We start from the raw sequence: 23,969 nt of genomic DNA, 5'->3' as shown, positions 1-23,969 counted from the left end.
ATTAGACACTTACAAGACTCTTTCATGGTACTCTTCTAAGGAATACGTCAGATAGAAAAATACAAGAGAAAATTAAGAAATTAGAAATGAATGTACTACGCGACTGACAAAAAAGAATCGCATTTTGTAGATACTGGACTTGGTGGTCAACTGAATCGGCTGCATTTTAATGTTATGTCACAATGTTGATTTTGACATTATGAGAAGCTGTATCTAATTTTGAGAAGGGGTTTCTAGTAAATAACTTTACAATTATTATACAGCCTATTACGTTTACGTGTTTTTTCAAGTGTATTTGCGTAATATAGGCATTCTAGTGGTTTTGATTATGAGACAAAGCGGCAATTTTAAACCTTGGGAGTTAAGTGGCGAAGGGGAATTTCAGAGTCTTTAAAATGCTCGTCTTTCCAAAGTTGCATCAAACACACCCTTGGCAAATTGGCACATGAAGATATTTGGGCATTGCATTGGCATGGATTGTATGAAACTACATATGACTGCAGTGCAGTTTTGAAAGTTACATACCAGGGCTGACAACAGATTCAAAAGTTAAAAACCAGCACGTGCCATCGCTTTCACAGCTGGCTGGAAGTGCTTGCTTGTCATATCTGCGAGGGCAACCACCCAGGAAGGTTGAATAATCTGTAGATGGGAATGTGGTCTGTGCAACTTTCCTGGACAAGTGCTGGCCACTGACTTCCAAGCATACAGAGCAGGTAACTGGCAGTGATTGTTTGTACTGTCCAGAGCTACTATGAGGCAACGAGTGTGGTAAAGAAAATGGTAATAAAATGATATCGGAAGTATGAATTTTCTTGGTGCTGTAGCTTGAATAAACTATCAGGATTTTTCAGGTGGATAAATAACAATATATAACCATTTGATCATAAACTGATGAACAAAACAAGTCAAAGACTTTTTTTTAATGACAAGCTTTCTATTTATGAGGTTTTACCACCCTATGTTTAAAAAGAAGTGCCATAGTCCAAAATAATCACTGAATTAATAGCCAAGAGGTAACATTTGTATAAAATAACCATTTGCTTTACAGCAGCAGTAAAAGGAATGGCAGAATTATGTACGAAGGTTGGAAAGTAATTTGAATAATGCAGAAAAGGAGAAATATTATATGCGTACAACATCTATTGTCATTCTACATTTGAGGTGAAGCATTGCAAGTTTATAAAGAAGAAAATCATAGAAATTACAGCACTGGGGGTGGAGTGGCGAAAGTAACTTAATATATGTTATTAAAAAGGCATACTTAAAGTCCCAGCTACTCAAAAAGGCTTTTAGCTCTCAGATCTTGTATACTAACAAAACAGTTGTCACTATGACAGGTAGGAGGGATGGAGAGAGGATCCATATTTTGAAGGACCCCTGGGAAGGGTTGCAATACATCTCTGTTGTGCTCTGTGCGCAGACACACATTGGACACAATCCAGTAATGGTTAATCACAGTCAAATGCCACAGAGAGCAAAGGAAACAGACTTGGGGCTGAATGAAACATGACGCAGGGGGGCAGATTCCTGGATTTTATACATATGCATAAATCTTTGTGCGTGTGTGTACACTGCCTTCTCTTGCAAGAACCTCACCACTTGCTAATACAGTGGTACCTTGGTTTAAGTACAGCTCAGTTTATGAACAACTTGGATTAAGAACGCTGCAAGCCCGGAAGTAGGTGTTTTGGTTTGTGAACTTTGCCTCGGAAGCAGAACATGTTCCGCTTCCTGCTGAGTGTAAATTCCCACTGCTATGGGAAAGCACGCCTTGGTTTAAGGACACTTTGGTTTCAGAATGGACTTCCGGAACGGATTAAGTTCATAAACCAAGGCACCACTGTATATTATTTGGAAGCCCTCCTCTGGGTGTTCCCTCCACCTGACGTTTGACAGTACTGGAGAAACAGAAGAGAGAAAGCAGAGATGCTACCCTACGGTCCTCTAGACATTGTTGGATTCTGACTTCCCATTAGTGCCAGAAGCACCACTATGGCTAACAGTCAGGGATGATGCAAATTCTAGTGCAGCAACATATGGAGGTCTACAGGCTCCAGCATCCCTGGAATAGAGAGCCCTAACCAGCCCAGTGCTTACCACCCCTCAATACTCCATCTCCCATGTAATGTTGGCCATTTCCCCAGGCAGAGAAAGGGGCAGCAGCTGCTTTTTCTCCACAAAATCAAAACACAGCCTTTTAGGCCTGAAGAAATAAGTAAGATATAAGTTGCTTTGAGTTGCCTGTGGCAAAAAAGTGGCTAATAAATAATAACAATAACACTCTCCGCTTCAAACTCAGAAGCTGTATTTGAGAAGGAAGGAAGGAAGGATAGCAAGCACCAGTGGCATAGCGTGGGTTGTCAGCACCCGGGGCAAGGCAAGTAATTTGCACCCCCTAACCCGTGGATTTGCGCCCCCTAACCCGTGGATTTGCGCCCCATAACCCTAACCCCCAGATGTTGCGCCCGGTGCGGCCGGCACCCCCTGCACCCCCCACGCTACGCCACTGGCAAGCACTAAGTGCAATATCTATGAATGAAGTAAAACTTCATTCTAAGAATGAAGCAAAACTAAAAATGAATGCAAGCAAGGTGAAAATTACTGTCTTACTAATATGTAAGTGAACAACTTCCCTGATGTTCCTGATATCTTCATCACTATCTTCAAAATGCCGAAAATGAGGCTCAGAGAGGCTGAGTGACTTAAGTTTGCCCAGGATACCTGTGGCAGAGCTGAAGGATCAGTCTACATCCAGTGCAAAGCTCACTTAGGAGCCCACTGAAGCAGAAGCAAGAACACTGCACAGGTGCCACTGGTTGAATGCAGTGAAGAAGGCAAGGAAACCTGAGCTGAGAAGGTATGACGCAGATCTTTCAACAGCAGATGCCCCAACATTCTGAGGGGGAAAAACTTTATCTGCTCCGCACATAATTTTATACACCGGAAGCACAATATCCTTTTCGCAGGGGTGAAACTAGGCTTTATTTCACCCAGATCAAAGACCCAGTTTGGCACCACTCACGCGCATTTGTGTACGCACCCATAGGCGTGGAGCCTCAATGGCGTCCCTCTGGAGGTTTCACCTGGGACAAAAACAACAACCTTGGCTAGCTTCCCCCATAGCTACGACACTGCTTTTTTAGCTGAGGTGACTGGAACTGTACACAGTATTCCAAGTGTGGTCACACAACAGATTGTCTTTTCAGTCCCTTTCCTCATACAATCGTACCTTGGAAGTCAAACAGAATCTGTTCCAAAAGTCTGTTCAACTTCCAAAACGTTCGGAAACCAAAGTGCGGCTTCTGATTCGGTGCAGGAAGCTCCTGCAGCCAATCAGATGCCCCGTCAGATGTTTGACTTCCAAAAATAGTTCGCAAACTGGAACAGTCACTTCCAGGTTTGTGGCGTTCAGGAGCCAAAATGTCTGAGTACCAAGGTGTTCAGGATCCAAGGTACAACTGTAATCCATAACACAGAATTCTCCTTTTTCTAACAACCGCCGCATACTGGGAAGGCACCTTTATCAAACGACACACTATGACCCCAAGGTCTTGTTCAGCGCGTCAGTCACCGCTTGTTCACAGCCACACTGTCAGTCTTGGACATTGCCTAGCTACCACATTGTAGCATCATGTGAGCTGGGCCTCCGGTGTCCATTGCACTCCACTAACGATGACAGCATTGACTTTGTTTACAGAAAACAGGTCCCCAAATCTGTAGTGGATCCGTTGGGTAGATAGATCTTGCCCCTGGGTCATCTTCCTACTGAACCCCCCCCCCAAAAAAAAACCACACCTTTGATTTATCCAGCTTTGGTTTTATATAGTCATACCTCGGGCTGAAGTAGCTTTGGGATGAATATTTTTGGGTTGCGCTCTGTGGTGACCCGGAAGTAATGGAGTGCGTTACTTCCGGGTTTTGCCGCTCACGCAGACGCTCAAAATGACGTCACGCGCATGCACAGAAGTGGCGAAACGCAACCCGTGCAGACACGTCTTACGTTTACCTCAGGATGCAAACGGGGCTCCGGAACAGATCCTGTTCGTATCCAGAGGTACCACTGCATTGGGATAAACAAGGGCATGAGTGTGTCTGATAGTTTTCCAACAGAAAAATAACACAGGATTCAGCCCACATCCAAGAATGTTGTAGTCGCAATCCAATTCACAGCTGCTTTTAGTAAGAGGCATGGCTAGTCACAACACACACAATCTAAACACATTATTGTTTTTGCTTGTTTGTTGTGAAATATTGCAATTAGGAGTCAAACGCTTCTTGTTTCCATCTCATGCTTGATGTACTAGATTCGATTTAAATAGCACACATGTTTATGTCTCTCTCTCTCTCTCTCTCTCTCTGAAGGGAATCTGTATCTAATTGTTTCAGCCAAGGGATACCTTAACACCCAGAGCAAACTTAGTTTTAAAGGCCTCCATCTGTTACTGTGTCCTGCTGACTGATGGCGTCTCTCTGCCCTTCACAATGCTGAATCAGCAACTCCTCGTGATAGATCTGCCGCGGCAGAAGTAGGACGTGAGTCTCTAAAGGAAACTTCCTAAGACAACCTGAAGTAAAATGAGCAAATGGGTAACGGAATAAATGGGAGATCATACCTAGCTTCTAATCTGCTTCAGTACAGAACTCGTGTTTGTTTTCTTGTACCTTCTGTAAGCATTTATCTTTTCATTCATCACATAGATCAGCACGCTGCTGGTTTTGTCAAATCCAGCTTTCTGAATTTGTGAGCACTAATTACTAATAATTTATTATTTACATGACACCCATCTAACTGGGTTGCCCCAGTCATTCTGGGCAGCTTCCAACAAATTAAACACATAAAGCACAGTAAAACATTGAACATTAAAAACTTCCCACTACAGGGCTGCCTTCAGATGTCTTCCAAAAGTCAAAAAGTTGTTTATTTCCTTGACATCTGATGGGAGGGCATTCCATGGGGCGGGTGCTACTACCGAGAAGGCCCTACAATGTAGTCCAATGAATGTAGTCCATTGTGTAAAATAAGAATGCTTTTTTTCAACTGAACATTTATTGCTTTAGATAAATTAAGGGGCAGGAAACATAAAGTGATTTGGAGTAAAAGGGAATAGAATAAGGCAGGGTTAGGCATATTTTAAGCTTGCATGATCTGCTTTGGTTTGTTACAAGAATCCCAAAGTCCATCAACCAGAACCAGGTTCACACTTACTTATTATTATAATAACATAGTTGCTGGGTTGGGTTGGGGTTTGGGGGGGCATGTTTCCACATGACGTCTTCATTATTCAGCTGCTATTCCAGAATAACACTCAAAAACTAGCTTTTTATTCTCCCATAAAAATCCCACCTTTTTTTTTTTTTTTTGGAAAAAAATAATCCAGAATGAATCATCAATATTTTCATTTGTGTGAAATGGTGAGCGCCACCTTATTTTCTGTGTAGAGGAAGTGGGAGTTGGTGGGCATAATTTGGGGAAACATCTGTTTTGCACCACTTCGCTCTGACCTGTGCAAGCTGTCAGTCTGTCTGTCCCAGGTCTAGGCGAAGAGCCTATTCCTCTTCTTCAGTAACATAATGGCTTTCTTGCTAAGGGTACATGTTCATACCAGCATTCATCTCTGCTTTACTCTTTTTTTCTTTTTTTGGATTTATTCCTCATTGTCCTCTGGTGTTCCAAACCACTATTCACCTATTTCCTTGTCCAAATCTATATTTCCTTCTCATGACTATGATTAATATTAAGCAATAACCCTCGAATTTCACTCTCTTCTTCCACGCACCACTGACTATGCTAGAATTCAAGCTTGGGCTGTGTTTGTGTTGTTTTCACCATCTCATTGCTCTTTCTTTCTTTCTTTCTTTCTTTCTTTCTTTCTGTGTGCATTTCACAACTCTTTCCCCCCTAGCTGCTCTCATCAGCATGGCTTCATTATTGTCAGATTCATTTCTGTTTGTGTGCACATGGCGGCGGGGGTGGGGGAGTGTTTATGCAAGGGGAGGGATGTTTTTACCCTATGAAAATGTGTTCTCACTCTGGCTAAAGAAAAAATTAGGAACGGCTTAAGGACTCTAACTGGTTTGAAGCTTCTTTGAAAAACAACATATCAAACAGTAGTATCTTATAACGAAGTACAGGAAAGATATGCATCATGGGAACATGGATTCAAAACCCAGCACTGGAAGGAACACAGTGAACGCACCTCAAACAGGAGTGTGAACACAGTTTAGGAGTGAGAGAAAAGGCTGCACTTCTATGGGATTTGTATGCAGCCAAGGAAGTGCAGTATCTGGTTTTTGGGTGGTGAAAGAGTGTGTGTATTGATACAGCCAGCTGAATAACAAAGTGCAAATTCAGTGCTGTTGTTTTTTTAAAATCTCCAATAACATAGAGGAAAGATATTATGTGAAGTTAGGTACACTATGTAAAGGTTAATACCTATTTAATAAGGTTACTTTCATATTATTATTATTATTATTATTATTATTATTATTATTAATAATAATAATAATAATAATTATTATTGAATAATGAAGCACAAAGCAAGTTAAAGAGAGGGTTGAGGTATATAGATTGCACAAGCCATGCAAGTACAAATCATTAAGAAGAAAAGTTTCGACTTAAAAGAATTGTATTCCATATTGCAGTTTGTGTTTATTATAATGGAGAATTATCTGTTGAGGCCAACAGCATCCATGAAAGAAGGGAAATTTGGTACATCCATGTTTTAGATACCACATAAAACTTCAAAGGGAAAGAGAAAATTGTCCTTCAAACAGCCTTTTCCAGAAAGATGGGAAGACAGGAATGTAAACGTCTCCTGACGCCGCACAGGTTCATCACCCATTATTTCCCCCACATTATTTGGAAGCCTGTCTTTATTTGGAAGTGAACAACAAACAGCTTTCTCAGCTGAACAGTAGTCTTGGTTTCAGCTTTGCTCAACCTGTGCAACCAACGGCTACATCTCTAGAAACAAAGGAGAGCAGAGAAGCTTCAGAGGCAGTGCGCTCTCTGCTTGTCCTCTGCAGACCAGAATACTTTTAGTAATGGAATTGTATCTTCTCTACACACACCCCACCCCTGCTCAGCCCTTCCCCTGCTGTGCAGCTCTGGCTTTAAAAGCCACCTCAGCGACCAAACAGGCACTATGGTATCAGGAACAACTGAGCCAGAAAAAGCAAATTACATGTATTCAGAGCACATCAATTAACATTGCCCTCATGCAGCGTCAAATGTGCCACAAGCACTTACAGCAGGAGGCATTGCGGACCTTGGCTGCTCCTGCAAGTTTTTTTTGTTGGTTTTTTTTTTGCATGAATTAAATGTTACAGAGCATCTGAACCAGAATATCTCTCTCTCTCTCTCTCTCTCTCTCTCTCTCTCTCTCTCTCTCTCTCACACACACACACACACACACAAATCCAAGTTTACCAGACATGCATATAGACCTTTTAATATTTTACCAGCAACATCTGCTGCGATTCAAACAGAAATGTCAGTTTTTTCTCACTACAGTGGTACCTCGGGTTAAGAACTTAATTCGTTATAGAGGTCTGTTCTTAACCTGAAACTGTTCTGAACCTGAAGCACCACTTCAGCTAATGGGGCCTCCTGCTTCTGCCGCGCCACCAGAGCACAATTTCTGTTCTCATCCTGAAGCAAAGTTCTTAACCCAAGGTAATATTTCTGGGTTAGCGGGGTCTGTAACCTGAAGTGTATGTAACCCGAGGTACCACTGTATTTGGAAAGGTAGGAGGAGAGACAATAGGAACGAATACTCATTGCTTGAAGTAAAAGCCACGTTTGTGCCAGTAACATGGAAGAAAACCAGCACACCCCAGGCCACATCTAAACTACAAATTTATACTGGTTTTGTTTATTTATACTGGTTTAACTGCTGTGGATTCCTCCACAGAATTTTAGGTCTGTAAACATGGGCATAGCCAAGGGGGGGGGAGCAGGGGGCAGCTTCCCCCTCATCAATTAAGTAAAACGATAGAAATAGTTAACTAACTGACCAATCATGTTGGTTCTGCCCCGCCCCCCACAAAAATCCTTTCTACGCTCATGTCTGCAAAGTCATCAGCATTGGCTCAGCCCACCGACTCATCCCTGAACAAATCAGGAAGATACAGGGAAAGAGCTCTTTTAATCTTCTCCACAATGCGAATCAAGCAACATTATTCAGTCATTCCAAATCACGGACAAAGGACTCTTTAAATCCCTTGCTTGGTTGACATCTGTCCATCTTGAGAGACCATCAGGTGCACCTCTGGAGGTGAAGTCAAACCGCTGTCTTAACAGCACCGAAGTGACCTCCCCGAGGTGCAAGCCTGGGCAGCATGTATGGAGGTCATCTGGAAGCCCAGATGAACCTCCCCACCCAGCTCTCAGCCTCATTATGTGGCCCAAAGAAAGCAGAGCAATACGTTTGGCACCAGCTTGGCTGCAGCAGTTGCCAGAAGGAGGCGTACAAGGAGGTGCCACGCAACCATCTTAGGGACGCCACTCTGGATTTGTGTAGGATTTACGCCTTAGGCTTTTCTTCTTCCGAAGATATCTTGCAAGGCAGCGGAGGTTTAAGATCAGAATCTTCCCCATCCTAGATGGGCTACATGAGAGCCAGTGTGGCGCAGTGGTTAAGAGCGGTAGACTCGTAATCTGGTGAACTGGGTTCGCGTCCCTGCTCTTCCACATGCAGCTGCTGGGTGACCGTGAACTAGTCACACTTCTTTGAAGTCTCTCAGCCCCACTCACCTCACAGAGTGTTTGTTGTGGGGGAGGAAGGAAAGGAGAATGTTGGCCGCTTTGAGACTCCTTAAAAGGTAAAGGTACCCCTGTCCGTACGGGCCAGTCTTGACAGACTCTAGGGTTGTGCGCCCATCTCACTCAAGAGGCCGGGGGCCAGTGCTGTCCGGAGACACTTCCGGGTCACGTGGCCAGCGTGACATCGCTGCTCTGGCGAGCCAGAGCCGCACACGGAAACGCCGTTTACCTTCCCGCTAGTAAGCGGTCCCTATTTATCTACTTGCACCCGGGGGTGCTTTCGAACTGCTAGGTTGGCAGGCGCTGGGACCGAGCAACGGGAGCGCACCCCGCTGCGGGGATTTGAACCGCCGACCTTTCGATCGGCAAGCCGTAGGTGCTGAGGCTTTTACCCACAGCGCCACCCGCGTCCCTTTGAGGCCGCTTTGTTGGCCGCTTTGAGACTCCTTAGGGTAGTGATAAAGTGGGATATCAAATCCAAACCCTTCTTCTTCTTCTTCATTCCCAGGTGGCTGAGCCCCATCCACCCCTCACTTCCCTCTCTACAGCAAGTGTAGGAACTGCCTTTTTTGACCGCTGGACCCACTAGTGGGTCTCCTCTGCTCAATGAGCAGACAAATTCCCAGCTTACCCCTATACTAATTACAACAGGTATACTGTGAACTACCTTGTTCTTCCTTTGTTCCCTTTCTGCCTCAGGCAGATAGGATGGCAGACTCTGCTGCTGTTCACTCTGGGACAGGTTGTGACCTTCAAGAGTTTTAGGTGGCACAGGAGAAATGCTTTTTCAGCCACATACTTGTTGTTGTTTAGTCGTTTAGTCATGTCCAACTCTTTGTGACCCCATGGACCAGAGCACGCCAGGCACTCCTGTCTTCCACTGCCTCCCGCAGTTTGGTCAAACTCATGCTGGTAGCTTCAAGAACACTGTCCAACCATCTCGTCCTCTGTCGTCCCCTTCTCCTTGTGCTGATCTTTCCCAACATCAGGGTCTTTTCCAGGGAGTCTTCTCTTCTCATGAGGTGGCCAAAGGATTGGAGCCTCAGCTTCACGATCTGTCCTTCCAGTGAGCACTCAGGTAACAATTATAGTTAAGTTCCCTGAGATTGCAAAACTGGGAGTTAAGTCCCATTGAACTAAATGGGGTTTACACCTGAGTAGGCATGCCTATGATTTCACTGCTCTTCTCTCACTTTACTCAACTCTTTCAAGAAAACAGTAATAATCCTGGCTTCAGCTACCATTTGTATAGGTTGCAATGTAAAGAGAGCCTTTAGGCAAGCCTAACAGTTTATACACCTGCAGCAGTGCTTTTAAGCTACACCCTAGAATCACCACTAAAATTCAAAAGGTGTGTTTGGTGTGTGTGTGTTGAAGGATCAGTCGTGGAATGCAAGTTAATCAGGTTACAATGAAAAGTTTCTTTTGTCTATGCATGCATACAAAGCAGTTCAGCAGATGGGAGTCATGCGTAGCTATTGCTCTGGCAACACCTATTGCCATATGCCCGTTCTTTGCCAGCATCACACTGCAGTCTGGATCGCATGGGCTCAGCTGCGAGGGTGGCAGGTGTGTGGGTGGTCCAGCTGAATGGGCAGTGGTTTGGACTGGATGACTGCTTCCATCATCCTCTCTCTTTCCCACATGGTGATGCATTTACCCCCTTGCGTGAAAAGACCATCAAGACATATTTTTCAGCAACTGTTAACATTTTACGCATCCTCTATGGGGCTGGCTGTTTGCTCTTGTGAGCTGAAGGCAACAGAATGCACTGCATCACAGGACTAGCCAAACAGATTTTGGTTCCTGGAGCAAAACAGGGAAATGGGATCTTGCTGTAACACACTGAGATATTATGCACATTGACTGGGAAGTAAGTTGCACTGCTTACTTGCTAGGACTGGGTTGTCATCTGTGCTAGGGGAGAGCTAGAAGCTCGGTTGGTAGAGCATGAGACTCTGAATTTCAGGGCTGTGGGTTCGAGCCCCATGTTGGGTGAAATATTCCTGCATTGCAGGGGATTGGAATAGATGATTATATGTCTGGACTGGCCCAAGATCATCCAGTCAGCTCTGTGGCTAAATGGAAATCTAGTCAGGTCGCATCCAATACTCTAACCTAGGAGTGGGGGACTTCTGGCCTGTCACAGGTCCCAGTTTGGCCCACAAGGCAGTTTTCACCAAGCCGCAGCCACTTGCCCCCACACCTCATTGATCAGCACTATCTGCAAACCCCACGGTCAGTAGGCAGATGCTATCTGAATCCAAACCATGCCAGCAGACGATATTTCAAAAGCGGCTCGCTCTAACCACCAAGGATCCATTTTAAAAAGGCCTCAGTGCAAAAACATGACAAGTCAAATCAGCAGAATTAAAACCGGTGACGGAGGGGCAGAGGATAGCTAAGAGCAGCATCCAATACCAAACAACTGCTTGAAATAAAAATGTGATTAAAACCATAGGCAATCCTATGTACTTTACTCCACTGTCTGCTCTTTGGAGGAAATAAAGGGTGCATACAGGATATACATGGTCACCTGTAGAAGTAGAATACAGTTAAATCAAAGAACAGTCAAGAAGAAGAAAAGCGGGTTCTAAAGCAGTATACCTACTTTTGGGCCATGCTGTGTGTACACAAGTACGCACGCACACGCAAATTTATGAAAAAATATATATCACTGCTGTTTACTGGAGGGTTCTCCCGTCCCCCGATAGGCTTAGGATGTAGAATGGCCAGGTGAAAAGGGGAAGAAAACTCTGGCACCATTAAATACCTGCAAAGGGGAATGTCATGCTTAAATTTCCTCCTCCTACACAGCTATTAAAGTTGCCAAGGCCCTGCCCTCTTCTTCACCTGCCTGCCCTAAACTGAATTGCTTGCACACCCCTTTCTGTAGTAACAAGATAATGACTTGGACCAGGGATTTTGCTCCTACAAGAAAGACCCATGATGAAGTGCAAATTTCCCTTTGCCCCCGTAGCCATCATCAAAAAAGAGAAAAGGGAAATGGACCGTAAAAGACATTACATTTTATCTCTCTGATTCTGTATCAACAGCTACAAGGCTCCTTCTAAGTACTGCCTGGAGGCAATGTGCGCTTCAAGCCAGCAAGATAATTGCAAGCGACCCAGGGACCAAGCCTAGGGAGCAAGAAACGTACACTTTTGGGCAGGGGTGGGGTGAGATGAGGGGGTGTCGCTGGCTCAGGCTACAACCCTATTACAACGAGTGAGAAAATGAAGCCAAATTTGAGATCAAAGCAAACAAAATAGCATTTATTTTACATTCTGTTAAGTTCCAAAATATGTGACACAAGTGCCTGAGGAAATGGAAGAGGCTTCTAAATGGCTGCTTCACACATCCCACAGATCTTTGAGATTTTTCCTCCTGAAATGTTGCGTGGGGGGGGGACAAAAGCCTTTCGAAAAGAGTATGATGGAATTATTGTTTTGTTTGTCATTATGTATTTTTGTATTTTTATATTGTAAACCACACTGTGATCCTCTGATGACGGGGCAGTATATAAATGTAATAAAACAAACAAACAAAATCCCTGTCTACCAAATTCAGCAAGATTTACCAAAGAAACAAAACTAGAAAAAAAACCTACACAAATGCGTTTTTCATCGAATTTAGCATGACCCTACGCCTTTTTTTACAGACCCCAAGAAGTTTCAGGAAGTATTCAGTTTTGGACCAAGAACTGTTAACCTACCTCAGTCAACCACACGCCACTGGAATAAAAAAGGTTAACTACTTCTGAATAAAACCTGTCCACACCCTGGGCTAGGTGATTCAAAATTGAAAGGTGTAGTATTATAAATTGGCATTGTTATAATGAGGCTATTATCAGACTGTAATTGAAAACTAATTAAAATTTACTATTAAAACAAACTAAATCGGAATGTGTGCATCGGGTCCAACTTGAGACAGGAATTAAAACATATTGAAGGGAGAAACCTGAAGGTTAGTATAGAGAGAGAGCAAAGTTTGAGGGCAAAAACAAGTGATTTTACCCACGTCAGTAGTTAGAATGCTGGACTAAAACCTGAGAGACCAAAGTTCTAACAGCCACTCAAGTCATGAAGCTCACCAGTTGTTATGAGAATAAAAACTTTAGGTCCTTAGAAGAAAGTTTGCCTAGGCTAAGCCACAAGCTCAGATTTAGGCAATGTGCTAAAACGAACCTAAGCTTAGCTCAGCACAGCATCAGAATGACTGGGGAGAAGCAAAGTGGTTGCGATCTTCACTATGGGAGCCCACACACATTTTGCTCATTTGTGCAAAGTTGTAGTTTGGCTCAGCATTGCCTGTGACTGAGCGCATTGCATTTGCAAACTGTTGAAAGGACATCTGGTCCAAAGCGCATCAGAAACATTAACTGTTTATTCTTGTTTCCGTGGTATCCTACAGTTTCTACACTTCCGCTACCTAACAAAGAGATATTCTTCATTGCTGGAAAGGTGCGTAGGGATTAAGTGGGAAGATTTCCAGCTAGCCACTGCAGCTTTATTACTGTAAAAAAGAAAAAGTTATTGTGTCAGGCCAGGCTAGCAGATGACAGGAAGAGTTTATGCAAATGAATGATGGGAGTAGGTTCCCCCCACCCAAAAGAGGGGGGGGTCCTATTTCCAGAACTTGACTTGATTGACAACTGTGGCTGAAACCTCTTTGACTGAATATAAATCAAATTAAGAGCATCTTTGAAGACTGAACATGCATTTGCATGCAAGCACTAGTAAAACAAGGAAGGCTGTCCTACAAAATATACTTTATCTATCTCTTATTCTTCTCAGCCTCCATCAAATTCTAGTGAGGCGTATTTTGTTTTTAAGCATACCCTGTGGGCTTGAGCTGTAAACTGCACTGTTAAATCACATCTTCAGCAGAGTGATAGTGAACTTAATTTCCCCCTAATGTCATCTACTTTCAGAAAAAAACAAAACAAAAGTACACATGGCTCACCTGATTTGAATGTAAAGAAGCAGAAAGAATGCAGTTGGTCAAGGGAGCAATGGACTAAAAAATGTTGAAAACCTCTGTTGTAACCTGTTTGTATCATACATGAGCCCCGCTGAGCACCATACTCACTGCATGCTTCAACACTGGGGATCTTTGCTTCTTCCAGTACACTGGTATTAGCTTTGAAGACACTGGAACTCAGGACGCAAGGGAGAAACATGCTAAAAGGAAGGTACGCTTGGCAAATCCACACCGTGATCAACTCCCGCCCAGAAACCAATGTCCCCACTGTGGAAGGACGTGTGGATCCAGAATTGGCCTCCACAGTCACTTACGGACTCATTGTTAAAACCGTTTTTATGGATGACAATCTTACTCAGCTACGAGTGATCGCCAAAGAAGAAGACTCACTGCATGAGAGCTGGGAATAACATTTAAATGACCCAGTCACGGTGCAGGGGGATCATTCCCACGGAATGAGCACACACACGTTTCCTGGCAAGATGCTTATTCCGTGGCCAGGATCCACACAATCAGCACTCACCTACATGGTTGAGTCATTCAAGTATTATTCCAGCTGCATGAAAAGCAGCATGTGGCTAGTACAGAAATCTGAAAGGATTTAAATATATTTACACTACAATTTAAACAAAACTCGCTCAGTCAAGCCTCACTCACATGCCCATGTCTTTACAACCTAATGCTTCAAACCCTCCAACATTTCTCTGATGAAAACAAGGACGTCCTAAGGAAAAGCAGGATATTCTGGGACCATATCGGAAATCGGGATGGCTTCTGTAAATCCGGGACTGTCCCTGGAAAATAAGGACACTTGGTGGGTCTGATGCTTTGAACAGCTGCACCTGAAAGCTATCTCGTTATTTCTGTGGTGTTTAATTGATCTGAATTAAAGGTATTTTGATATTCCCCCCTCCAATGGCAAAGCAACTCTTTGGATAAGACGTAAACAGTCTCTTTCTGTGTCCATGGACACCATCTTCAGAACTGTCATCCCACCTATTGATATATTTCCGTTACTAAGATAAAAGTACATGCTGTCCTTTAAGAAGCGTCCCCTGATAATCTGTTCAAATCCTGCTGCTTTTGAAGCTACAGGGGCAAGATAGCCTTGACAAGCTGGCCTCCCTAACTGCTGTTGAAGATGTACGAGTAGGCCAAGGTGGTGTTTTTATGGTCTGCTGTCAAAAGAAGAAGGAAGTGTTACATACAGCCACTGCTTACAACAGGCACCACATTTGCAAACCTTAAAAGGGCACTGCTGCTAGCCTTAACTTGTATAAGAGAATATGCCCATGATCAGCATGCCTGATTATTATTGGAGGAATCCCAAGGACAAAAGTTTTGCCAATCTGTCAAGCTAACTTCTCTAGGGTTTTTGTGTGTGTGTGTGTGTGTGTGTGTGTGTGTGTGTGTGTGTGTGTTTCTGTATGACAAATGAAAAAGAAAAACCACTTCTACTAGTCAGGGGTAGGACATTAAATCTATCTGTTCCAGACTTGTAAAATCGGTGTGTTCCAGACACATTCTGTGCAATCCCCTGGCACTACAAAATGTACCGAGTATGATTAATCATATGACCAGGTTTTTATTCAAAAGAATTAGGATAAAGAAAGCATTTCCTTTAGAATTCTGGGTTTTAAAAAAACTCTGTTTTCCCCAAAATGCTGCTAACCTGACGTGCCTACTTTCTGAATCAAAATCTCTCTTACACCTGAAAAGGTTTGCTTCTGGACTGTGTAAGAGAAAGGCACTACCTGTTCTCCGAAGAGATGGCCCACTGTGTCCTAAGTGAGTGACTATGTCCCCCTCTGAGAGCAGATAGTTCTGTGACATCTCTGCACTGAAATGCATTGGAAAGGCAGAAGGAAGGGAGAGCGAAAATCTTGCAGAAAGGAAGTTTCCTCTTTTGACAAGGCATTTTTGGGCTTTTGGGAAAAACCTGATTTATTAATTAGTTTACTTCTTGTGAAGCACTAGCAGTTTCATCATGGGACACTGGTGTGCCCTGGCATATAGTTTTGGAAGAAGTGGTTGAGGCGTATTTCATCCACTGGTGAAAAACAATAATAAAAGGTCAGGAGTAGAGAATGAAGGACCTCGTTTCTAAAGAGTCTGCCTAGAAGAGTGCATTTTTCACCCTGGAAGGCCTCCCCGTTTCCAACTGTGAATGGGTATAAGCTAGTTGCGGTTACTTACTGGCCAGGCAAGATACTTTGTGCATGCTCAAAACACTTCCTTCTTCATTATTATTTCATGAGTTCCAGATCTGAGCTGAACTGGGGTGGGGGTGGGGAATAATTCTGGGGCTAAACCTTTCTAACAGTGCCTAACAATGACACTGCCTGTGCCTTGCACTGACAGGTTCAGTCCCTGGCTACAGCCAAGAATGAGATTGCTGCAAATATGCTATATAACAGGGTCACTCGTAATCATTGCCATGTTCCCCATGCATAAGAGTACTATGATGACTCACAGAGGAAGCATCCTTGAGATGAGTAGCATGATGGTATTAACAACAGAACCGGGGGGGGGGGGATATTTCCTTTTACGTTGTCGCATTTGCAAGTATGCTTGGAGCGGTGGCAGGGTGGGGAAGGGACACGGCCGATGCTGCCGCCAGATTCTAGCACCTGCCCATGTGCAAACCTTATTACGGTCCCAATTTACGTCAGCACTGCATTGCTTGGAATGTTATGCATGTCTACAGCAACTCTGCGGCTACTGTGAGACTTAACGTGGAGCAAGGATGGCACCCAGTGGCCAAACAGCTTCATCTCAGCTCTTTTGATTCTTGAAAACATTCCAGATTCCTATTTCTCTGAAGCTGCATAGCCAGAGATTCTAGTTGAAAAAGCAATGCATTTGCTTTGACCATATATCTAGAAACCATTTAAGAATTCCTTACGCATCTTACTCAAAATTAAATTTTATTTAAAATACAAAATGTAGTAAATGTTAAATGTTCGCACCCTTTCCCCACCCCACCCCAACAACTCCAGTACAATTAAAAAGAACTGAGCCAGAATATTATGCTGGGACAAGGGAAGCCATAACATCCATTGAACGGTAAAAAAATGAGGTATTTCTATCAATATTTTGCTAGGTGACCTAGTATGATCTATTAAAAGGTATTTCATGAATGCTATTTTTTAAGTAAAGGCTGATCTTTTCAACCTGATGTAGACAGGGTATAAATAAACACTGTGTGGAAGCAAGTTTGTGTGTGTGTATATATAATAATGGGTCATCAACACAGTTGTCGGGATTTGTGACTCTTCTTAGGGGCTTGGCTATGAACTCTACTTGAGGGTATGGTTGTGACAGCTATCGTGATGAGGTCCTATACTTGAACATTCACCCCAAGCTCACTAAAGTGGCTGTGGTTGTCCTTGTTTGCTCAGGTAGAAGTTATTTCACAGATTGTGATGGGGGCGGGGGTGGGTATTCAGGATTACCAAGGCCTACTTCCTGTAAATGGCCCTCCTGAGCCAAAGCATTAACAGTTCTCTTTTTTCCAATTTGAAATTGGACAGAACCAGGCTGCAGTGTCACCTCTCAGCAACTAGCCTGGGCACAAACAGCTGGGCTAGGTTGGAAAACAGCACACAGATGTGAGCTTTCAAGCTGCATCAACAGGAAGAAAGAATGTGCGTCAGGCTGGCTTACGCCTTTTCCTCTCAACAACCGAGAATGGCCTGAAGGTTGAGTGAAGACCCAAAACTCTTCATTCCTTTTAGCCAGACCTAACTCCTTCATCACAAGGGACGCAGGTGGCACTGTGGGTTAAACCACAGAGCCTAGGGCTTGCCGATCAGAAAGTCGGCGGTTCGAATCCCCGCGATGGGGTGAGTTCCCATTGCTCCGTCCCTGCTCCTGTCAACCTAGCAGTTCGAAAGTATGTCAAATAGGTACCACTCTGGTGGGAAGGTAAACGGCATTTCCATGCACTGCTCTGGTTCGCCAGAAGCGGCTTAGTCATGCTGGCCACACGACCCAGAAGCTGTACGCCAGCTCCCTCAGCCAATAAAGCGAGATGAGCGCCGCAACCCCAGAGTCGGCCATGACTGGACGGTCAGGGGTCCCTTTACCTTTACCTTTTAACTCCTGCATCAGTTGGGAATATCTTATCAGGATCACAGTAAGAATTGTAGGGACCATATGAAAAAATGTGTAGAATTGGAACACATCTAGCGGGACCATGTGTATGTGCTTGCATATGTGTGAATTAGGGAAATGTGTAATGTGGGGGGAGGAGAATATGTATGCCCCATGTGTACCCTTCTTGGAACTGGACAGCTGACGCTTGCCCCTTGCGTACATGTGTGCACACTGAACTGCAGTGTGTTGGCTTCATTGGTGGAGGGTTTAAAATATATGTGCAGTATACACTCGAGTATAAGCCGACTTGAATATAAGCCAAGGCACCTACTTTTAGCAGAAAAAACTGGGGAAACTTATTGACTCGAGTATAAGCCAGTACACCACACCACAAACCTGGTGGTGGAGGCAGCAGCGGAGGAAGAAAAGCAGCCCAAAAGGGCTGCTTTTGAGCTGCTCGTTCCTCTGCCGCCGCCGCTGCCAGTGGCAAAGGCGGAGGAGAAAGGAGCAGGCAGAGGAGGAAGGGCCGCTCGTCCCTTCGCCACCTCCTCTGCTGCTTGCAAGAGCAGGCATAGGAGCCGTGGTTGGGAGAGGCACAGCACAACACAGCGCCTCTCTCAACTGTGGCTTCTATGACTGCCCTTGCAAGAGGCAGGCAGCGACAGCAGGACCAGCAGTGAGAAAGGGCTCCTTTCAGGCTGCTCATCTCTCCACCACCGCCGCCCACCTCACTCAAGTATAAGCCGAGAGGGGCTTTTTCAGCATAAAAAATGTGCTGGAAAAGTTGGCTTATACGCGAGTATATACGATATATCTATTTATGCACAAATACATGCATCTTTCTAGACTGCCTTTCTATTTATTACATGCCCAACAGTGGCAGAAAGCAGACCACACTTGTTCCTACAAACCCTTAAGATGTTATTCTGCACAATATCTCCTCTTTGCCCAAATAATAAAAATAATTCCTCTGTGACACAAAAATACAGAATCTCTTCCTTCATTCTTATCTTTTCATTGTCTCTTTTCCTAACACAAACTGCAACACACATTTTACTGGCTTCCCATAGTTCATCATTCGATGGAGATTTATTTATTATCTATCACAAAGCAAAGCTACCTCACACTCATGACCTGAGAAAAATAGCCTTGCATGTGCCATCCCCGAGATTGACTGAGTATGGTAGTTTGGAACAGCATTTGTATCACTCTCAGTTTCCCATCAGATATTAAAGGTAGAACTAGGTGTTACACAAGAGACATGGAGCTGCCTCCATATTTCTTCCTCCTCTCTTCTTAGCAACATATACTATAAACACGTGTGGTGTGATGTGATGAGATCATGCTGAATGCCCCCACACTGGCCACAGCCAATGATGAGAGGCAGGAGCAGGGAAAACAATCATTGATCTGGGTGTGAGTCAGATATGGGTGTTATAAATGAGATGCTGCCAGGAAGGCGAGGGGGGGGCGGGGAAGAGTGAGAGAAGTGATTGCTCCAGACCAGTGTTTCCCAAACTTGGGTCTCCAGCTGTTTTTGGACTACAATTCCCATCATCCATCACCACTGGACCTGCTAGCTAGGGATGATGGAAGTTGTAGTCCAAAAACAGCTGGAGACCTACATTTGGGAAATCCTACTCCAGACTCTTGTCATGCTCAATATTACTAATACTTATGCTATTTATAGGCTATTAATTTTGCATAGAATTTCTTTGGATGAATTAATGATTAGAAATTTCTACATGGCTGAATAGTTTGAAGGCAAGAGTTGAACAGAAGCATGAAATTTTTTACCTCCTTCTATAAATAATGCAACATTCCCTAACATAGGAGGTTTCCAATTTTCCTGGGTTTTTCTATAAGCATCATTTAATGATTAGACAACAGCCATTTAGGCTCCGCAGCAGATGTAATGGTAAAGAAGAAATAAAATAAAAAACAGCTGCATAATGTACTTGTAAGCCGAACTGCAACAATACAGAAATGCAACATCCTTTTCAGTATGGGAGTCTTATGCGTCAATATCATTGACTTTTCCCCTCAAAGCATTAATTCTTTTAAGCCTTAACTTGCCAACATATTGACTAATAAAAACAGAAATTGCTAATACTGGAAAGGGGAAATTGCCAGTGACACGTCTTTGGGTTTTTTTTGTTTCTTTGCACTCTTATATTTAGCATACTAATACTAGGAATAAAACAATGCTGGCATTTGGGGGGGTGGGGTGAAAAATGATTTTCAGCCATTTTCAAAGCATGCTGGAGATTCAAAGAAATTGTGTTGCACTCTACACTCCTGAGTCACAGAATCCTGACTTTCCTCACTGTGCAAGCTTTAGAGTTAGACCAGATTTCCCTTTCTGCAGTGAAAAGCGACATTCCAGTGGAATGAAGTTTTTCGGGGAAAGCGCAGCACTCTCCAGGCAGCAGGGAGGTGGTGGGTTGGGTTGTCTCTGAAATTGTATCCTTTCACCTTGCATGGCAAAGGACTTCCCAACAACTGCACTGTGGAAGTGTCTCTTTTACAAGAGAATTACAGTGGTATCTCAGGTTACATACGCTTCAGGTTATAGACTCCGCTAACCCAGAAATATTGCCTCAGGTTAAGAACTTTGCTTCAGGATGAGAACAGAAATCCTGCTCCGGCGGCGTGGCAGCAGCAGGAGGCCCCATTAGCTAAAGTGGTGCTTCAGGTTAAGAACAGTTTCAGGTTAAGAACAGACCTCCAGAACGAATTAAGTTCTTAACCCGAGGTACCACTGTATGCAACACACACAAAGTTTCCTTCTTTGAAAGGGCAACTGAAACTGCAAAGGCAGGAATCCACAGTGCTATTTACAACAATCCTTTTGCTTAAGGAGAGGGGTCTGTGCCTCAGTGGCAGAGCATCTCAAGCCTCAGGTTCAATCCCCAGCATCTTCTATTTGAAACGCTGGGCAGCAGCTGCCAGTCAGTGTAAACAATAATGGGTTAGTTAGATGGACCAATGGTTTCACTCAGTATAAGGCTCTTTCCTATGTTGCTTGCCAGATGAGTTGGGAAAGGCCACTGCAGACGCCTTTTAAAGTTTCTGCTATTGCTTTAAAGGAAGTGAACATTTTTGCCCCAATTGTGTGCCTCCCTAATGATAACCAAAACAGGCAATCACACCAGGACTTGTGATCCGACGACGACGAAGAATGGGGCCGAGGAAGGCTGGCGCTGCAGCAAAATGCTGCTGAACACGCCCCCTCCGTGGCACCTGGTTGGGTAGCCACCGGGGGGGGGGCGTGAGCGCCAGCCAGGTGAGCTGGGAGCAGGGGCAACGCCCCCTGCCAGCCGGCGCTCGGGCTCCCGAACACAACCCCTCCCCTCTCTTTCAGGGAGGAGAGTCTTTGTTATGAGTTTGTGGGTGCTGGGCACCCTAAATTCCTAGGTCCAGTAGGTGTTAGAATTTAATTAAGGCTTTGTGTGTTAAAAATGGGAAATAGACGTGTGTGTGTGTGTGTGTATGTGTGTATTAAGGCATGTGTAATTAGGCTGTGTGTTAAAAGCTAATTAAGTCAGGCCAGCCTCTGTGTGAGGTGTGAGGCGTCAGCCTGAGTTAATGAGCTATTAGGACAACAACAACAACAACAATAATAATTTATTATTTATACCCTGCCCATCTGGCTGGGTTTCCCCAGCCACTCTGGGCGGCTTCCAAAAGAATATTAAAATACTGTGATACATCAAACATTAAAAGCTTCCCTAAACAGGGCTGCCTTCAGATGTCTTCTAAAAGTCTGGTAGTTGTTGTTCTCTTTGACATCTGGTGGGAGGGCGTTCCACAGGGAGGGCGCCACTACCGAGAAGGCCCTCTGCCTGGTTCCCTGTAACTTGGCTTCTCGCAACAGAGCATCAAAGGAATTCTACTATCAAAGATTGACTACTAGCACACTGTTTTCCAAAATCACTTGCACAGTGTTCCATATGGCCTTCTGCTAGCACTTGACAACAGTTCAAGAACAGCATCACCAATAGAATTTCATCAAGTGCACATCTCCGGATCCAACCCAAAGTCTATGTGTCAAATTGAAGAACTATGCATACAGGCACAGTGAAGTAATACTGAAGTCTTTCTACATATCCAAGGTTTGGTGTGACTTCCTACAAATAAAACTTATTTTTTTAAAAGTGATTTAAATAGATATCCTATTGAAGATATCTCCATTTACGGTTATTGTTTAAGCAAAGGTCAGCCAAAGTACCAAAGCAGAACTGCTATTAATATTGCAGTTTGAATCAAAGATTTCATAAAACAAGTAATTCGTTATTTTCTGCTATAGGGTTCTCCTGAGTGCTGTTTGCCTACAAAAAGGAGTATCTTACAAACCTATCAATAATGTAATACAGCTATTAAATATTGATCTCTTGCACAGCATTCCCAGCTGCACAATCAGTTTAGGTTTTTTAAAAAAACACACTATAAATTACACATCAACAGAGAACAGTTTACATATTATCTTTGGAAAGGAGTTCAGATGCATCTTTTTTCCTCCCTGGAAAGTTTTTGAACATTTGTCCTAAAGAACTTTACGTGCTTCCTGCAAGCTTCCTTTTCTAGGGAGCTATGTGGCGACTTTTGTTGTGTGGGTTCTCCTTCCATCCTTTCTGTTATGCTCATAAAAGAGTGCTTGTAAGGAACGTTAAGGGGGTTTGAACATCTGCCTGGAGAAATGCCTGCAGCCTGGCTATACAGAGATTAATGCCAGCTGTGCGACTGTAGCGGATGGATTGGGGGGTGCTGTGGCATCATTTTGTGTGTGTGTTATGACAGAGGATGTGTGCATTGATGAGTCTAGTGCCCATCATCCCTGGCCCTCAACATATGTGAGTGTCATCACCGACTGTCCCTGGTTGGTGGGCAATGGAGCGTTTCAAAGGCACTTTTACACTGTTTTTTGCATTTTCTGGTTGTGTGTTTTCCCTGTCACCTCCTGAGCTGAGGACACAAGAGATACAGCAGCTGTTCCACCAGCAGAGCAACAACATATCTCCTTCTCCCTCCACATAATTGGAGTATAGGATTTCTCTGTAAAATTAATAAATAATGAAACAATCCACAATGAGAAACCTCCTGTGGGCAGCCTTTTAGGCTTCATTAGCTACAATGATATAAACATTTCTAGTGAAACCCATGGATTCAATCTTCCACCGACTGCCTGCTCAAACTTCCCATTGTTTTGTATACACACGTGCAAATGAATATATGTTTACATTCATTCATTCATTCATTCATTCATTCATTTGGCTTCCTCTTTGTCTCACTTTAGGAAATTGTTAAAAGCTCATCTTCCTCTCTTGTATTTCTTTCTTCATATAAGTTAGTAATGATATTCTTTGACTCATTTTCCTCCCCTTACTTTCTCGTAACTAAGTGCCCTTTCTCCCCCAGATCCACGATACTTTTTCCTAGTGTCTTTCGAGACTATGATGCTGAAAGCAGCGATTTGTGCTTTTTAAAAATGTTGTACTACTACTACTAATAATAATAATAATTTATTATTTATACCCCGCCCATCTGGATGAGTTTCCTCAGCCACTCTGAGTGGCTCCCAATCAAGTGTTAAAAACAATACAGCATGAAATATTAAAAACTTCTCTAAACACTTAGGAAACTTTTATTAACAGTACATCATGATGTTGAATAGTCACTAAGGCAGAAATATGGGACAACAGGGAGATGGAGTTAGAGGGGAAGGGGAGATAACAATTCAGAGTCCTAAATGAAAAGAACAGAGAATAATCCTGACGTGAGTATTCATGTGATCACAAAAATGGCAGAGGGAGACAATTACAAGAATTTTATTATAGGCTACAAGTTACCACAGAGAAGATCGGAAATTAGTACTGAAACAAATTTACAGTGCCACAAGAAATTAAATCTTTCCCCACAGTTCTGCTTATTTTTGTTGGCTATTTTATTCTTTAGAACCTCTATACAGCCCCTTTCCAGGAAGTCAAATGTTGATAGGTTACCTTAAATTTGTCCACTTCTGCCTTTGAACATGTCGCATGGTAAGACAGCACCTGACCCAGAACAAATTAGGAGGGGGAGAAATTCCACAAGTGAGAAGCTCAAATGAAATAGGAACTTT

The 23,969-nt window shown here is 43.6% G+C and overlaps 1 protein-coding gene across 11 annotated transcripts in view; it reads right to left on the bottom strand.

Annotated features, from left to right (window-relative positions):
- The window catches only part of PDE11A (phosphodiesterase 11A), a 155,536-nt gene that overhangs the window by 57,661 nt on the left and 73,906 nt on the right, over positions 1–23,969 (bottom strand). For all 11 annotated transcript variants that reach the window (XR_014011990.1, XM_081209310.1, XM_081209313.1 and 8 more), the window contains one exon: positions 23,851–23,901. Coding sequence is in view for 10 of the 11 variants with exons in the window: in XM_081209310.1 (XP_081065436.1) it covers positions 23,851–23,901 (51 nt within the window). In the remaining variant the exon portion in view is untranslated. The remainder of the gene's footprint in view (positions 1–23,850; positions 23,902–23,969) is intronic.

The sequence above is a fragment of the Podarcis bocagei genome (assembly GCF_964188305.1).
Source record: "Podarcis bocagei genome assembly, chromosome: 1".
Taxonomy (NCBI): Eukaryota; Metazoa; Chordata; class Lepidosauria; order Squamata; family Lacertidae; genus Podarcis; species Podarcis bocagei.
This window is presented reverse-complemented; position numbering and strand designations above follow the sequence as displayed.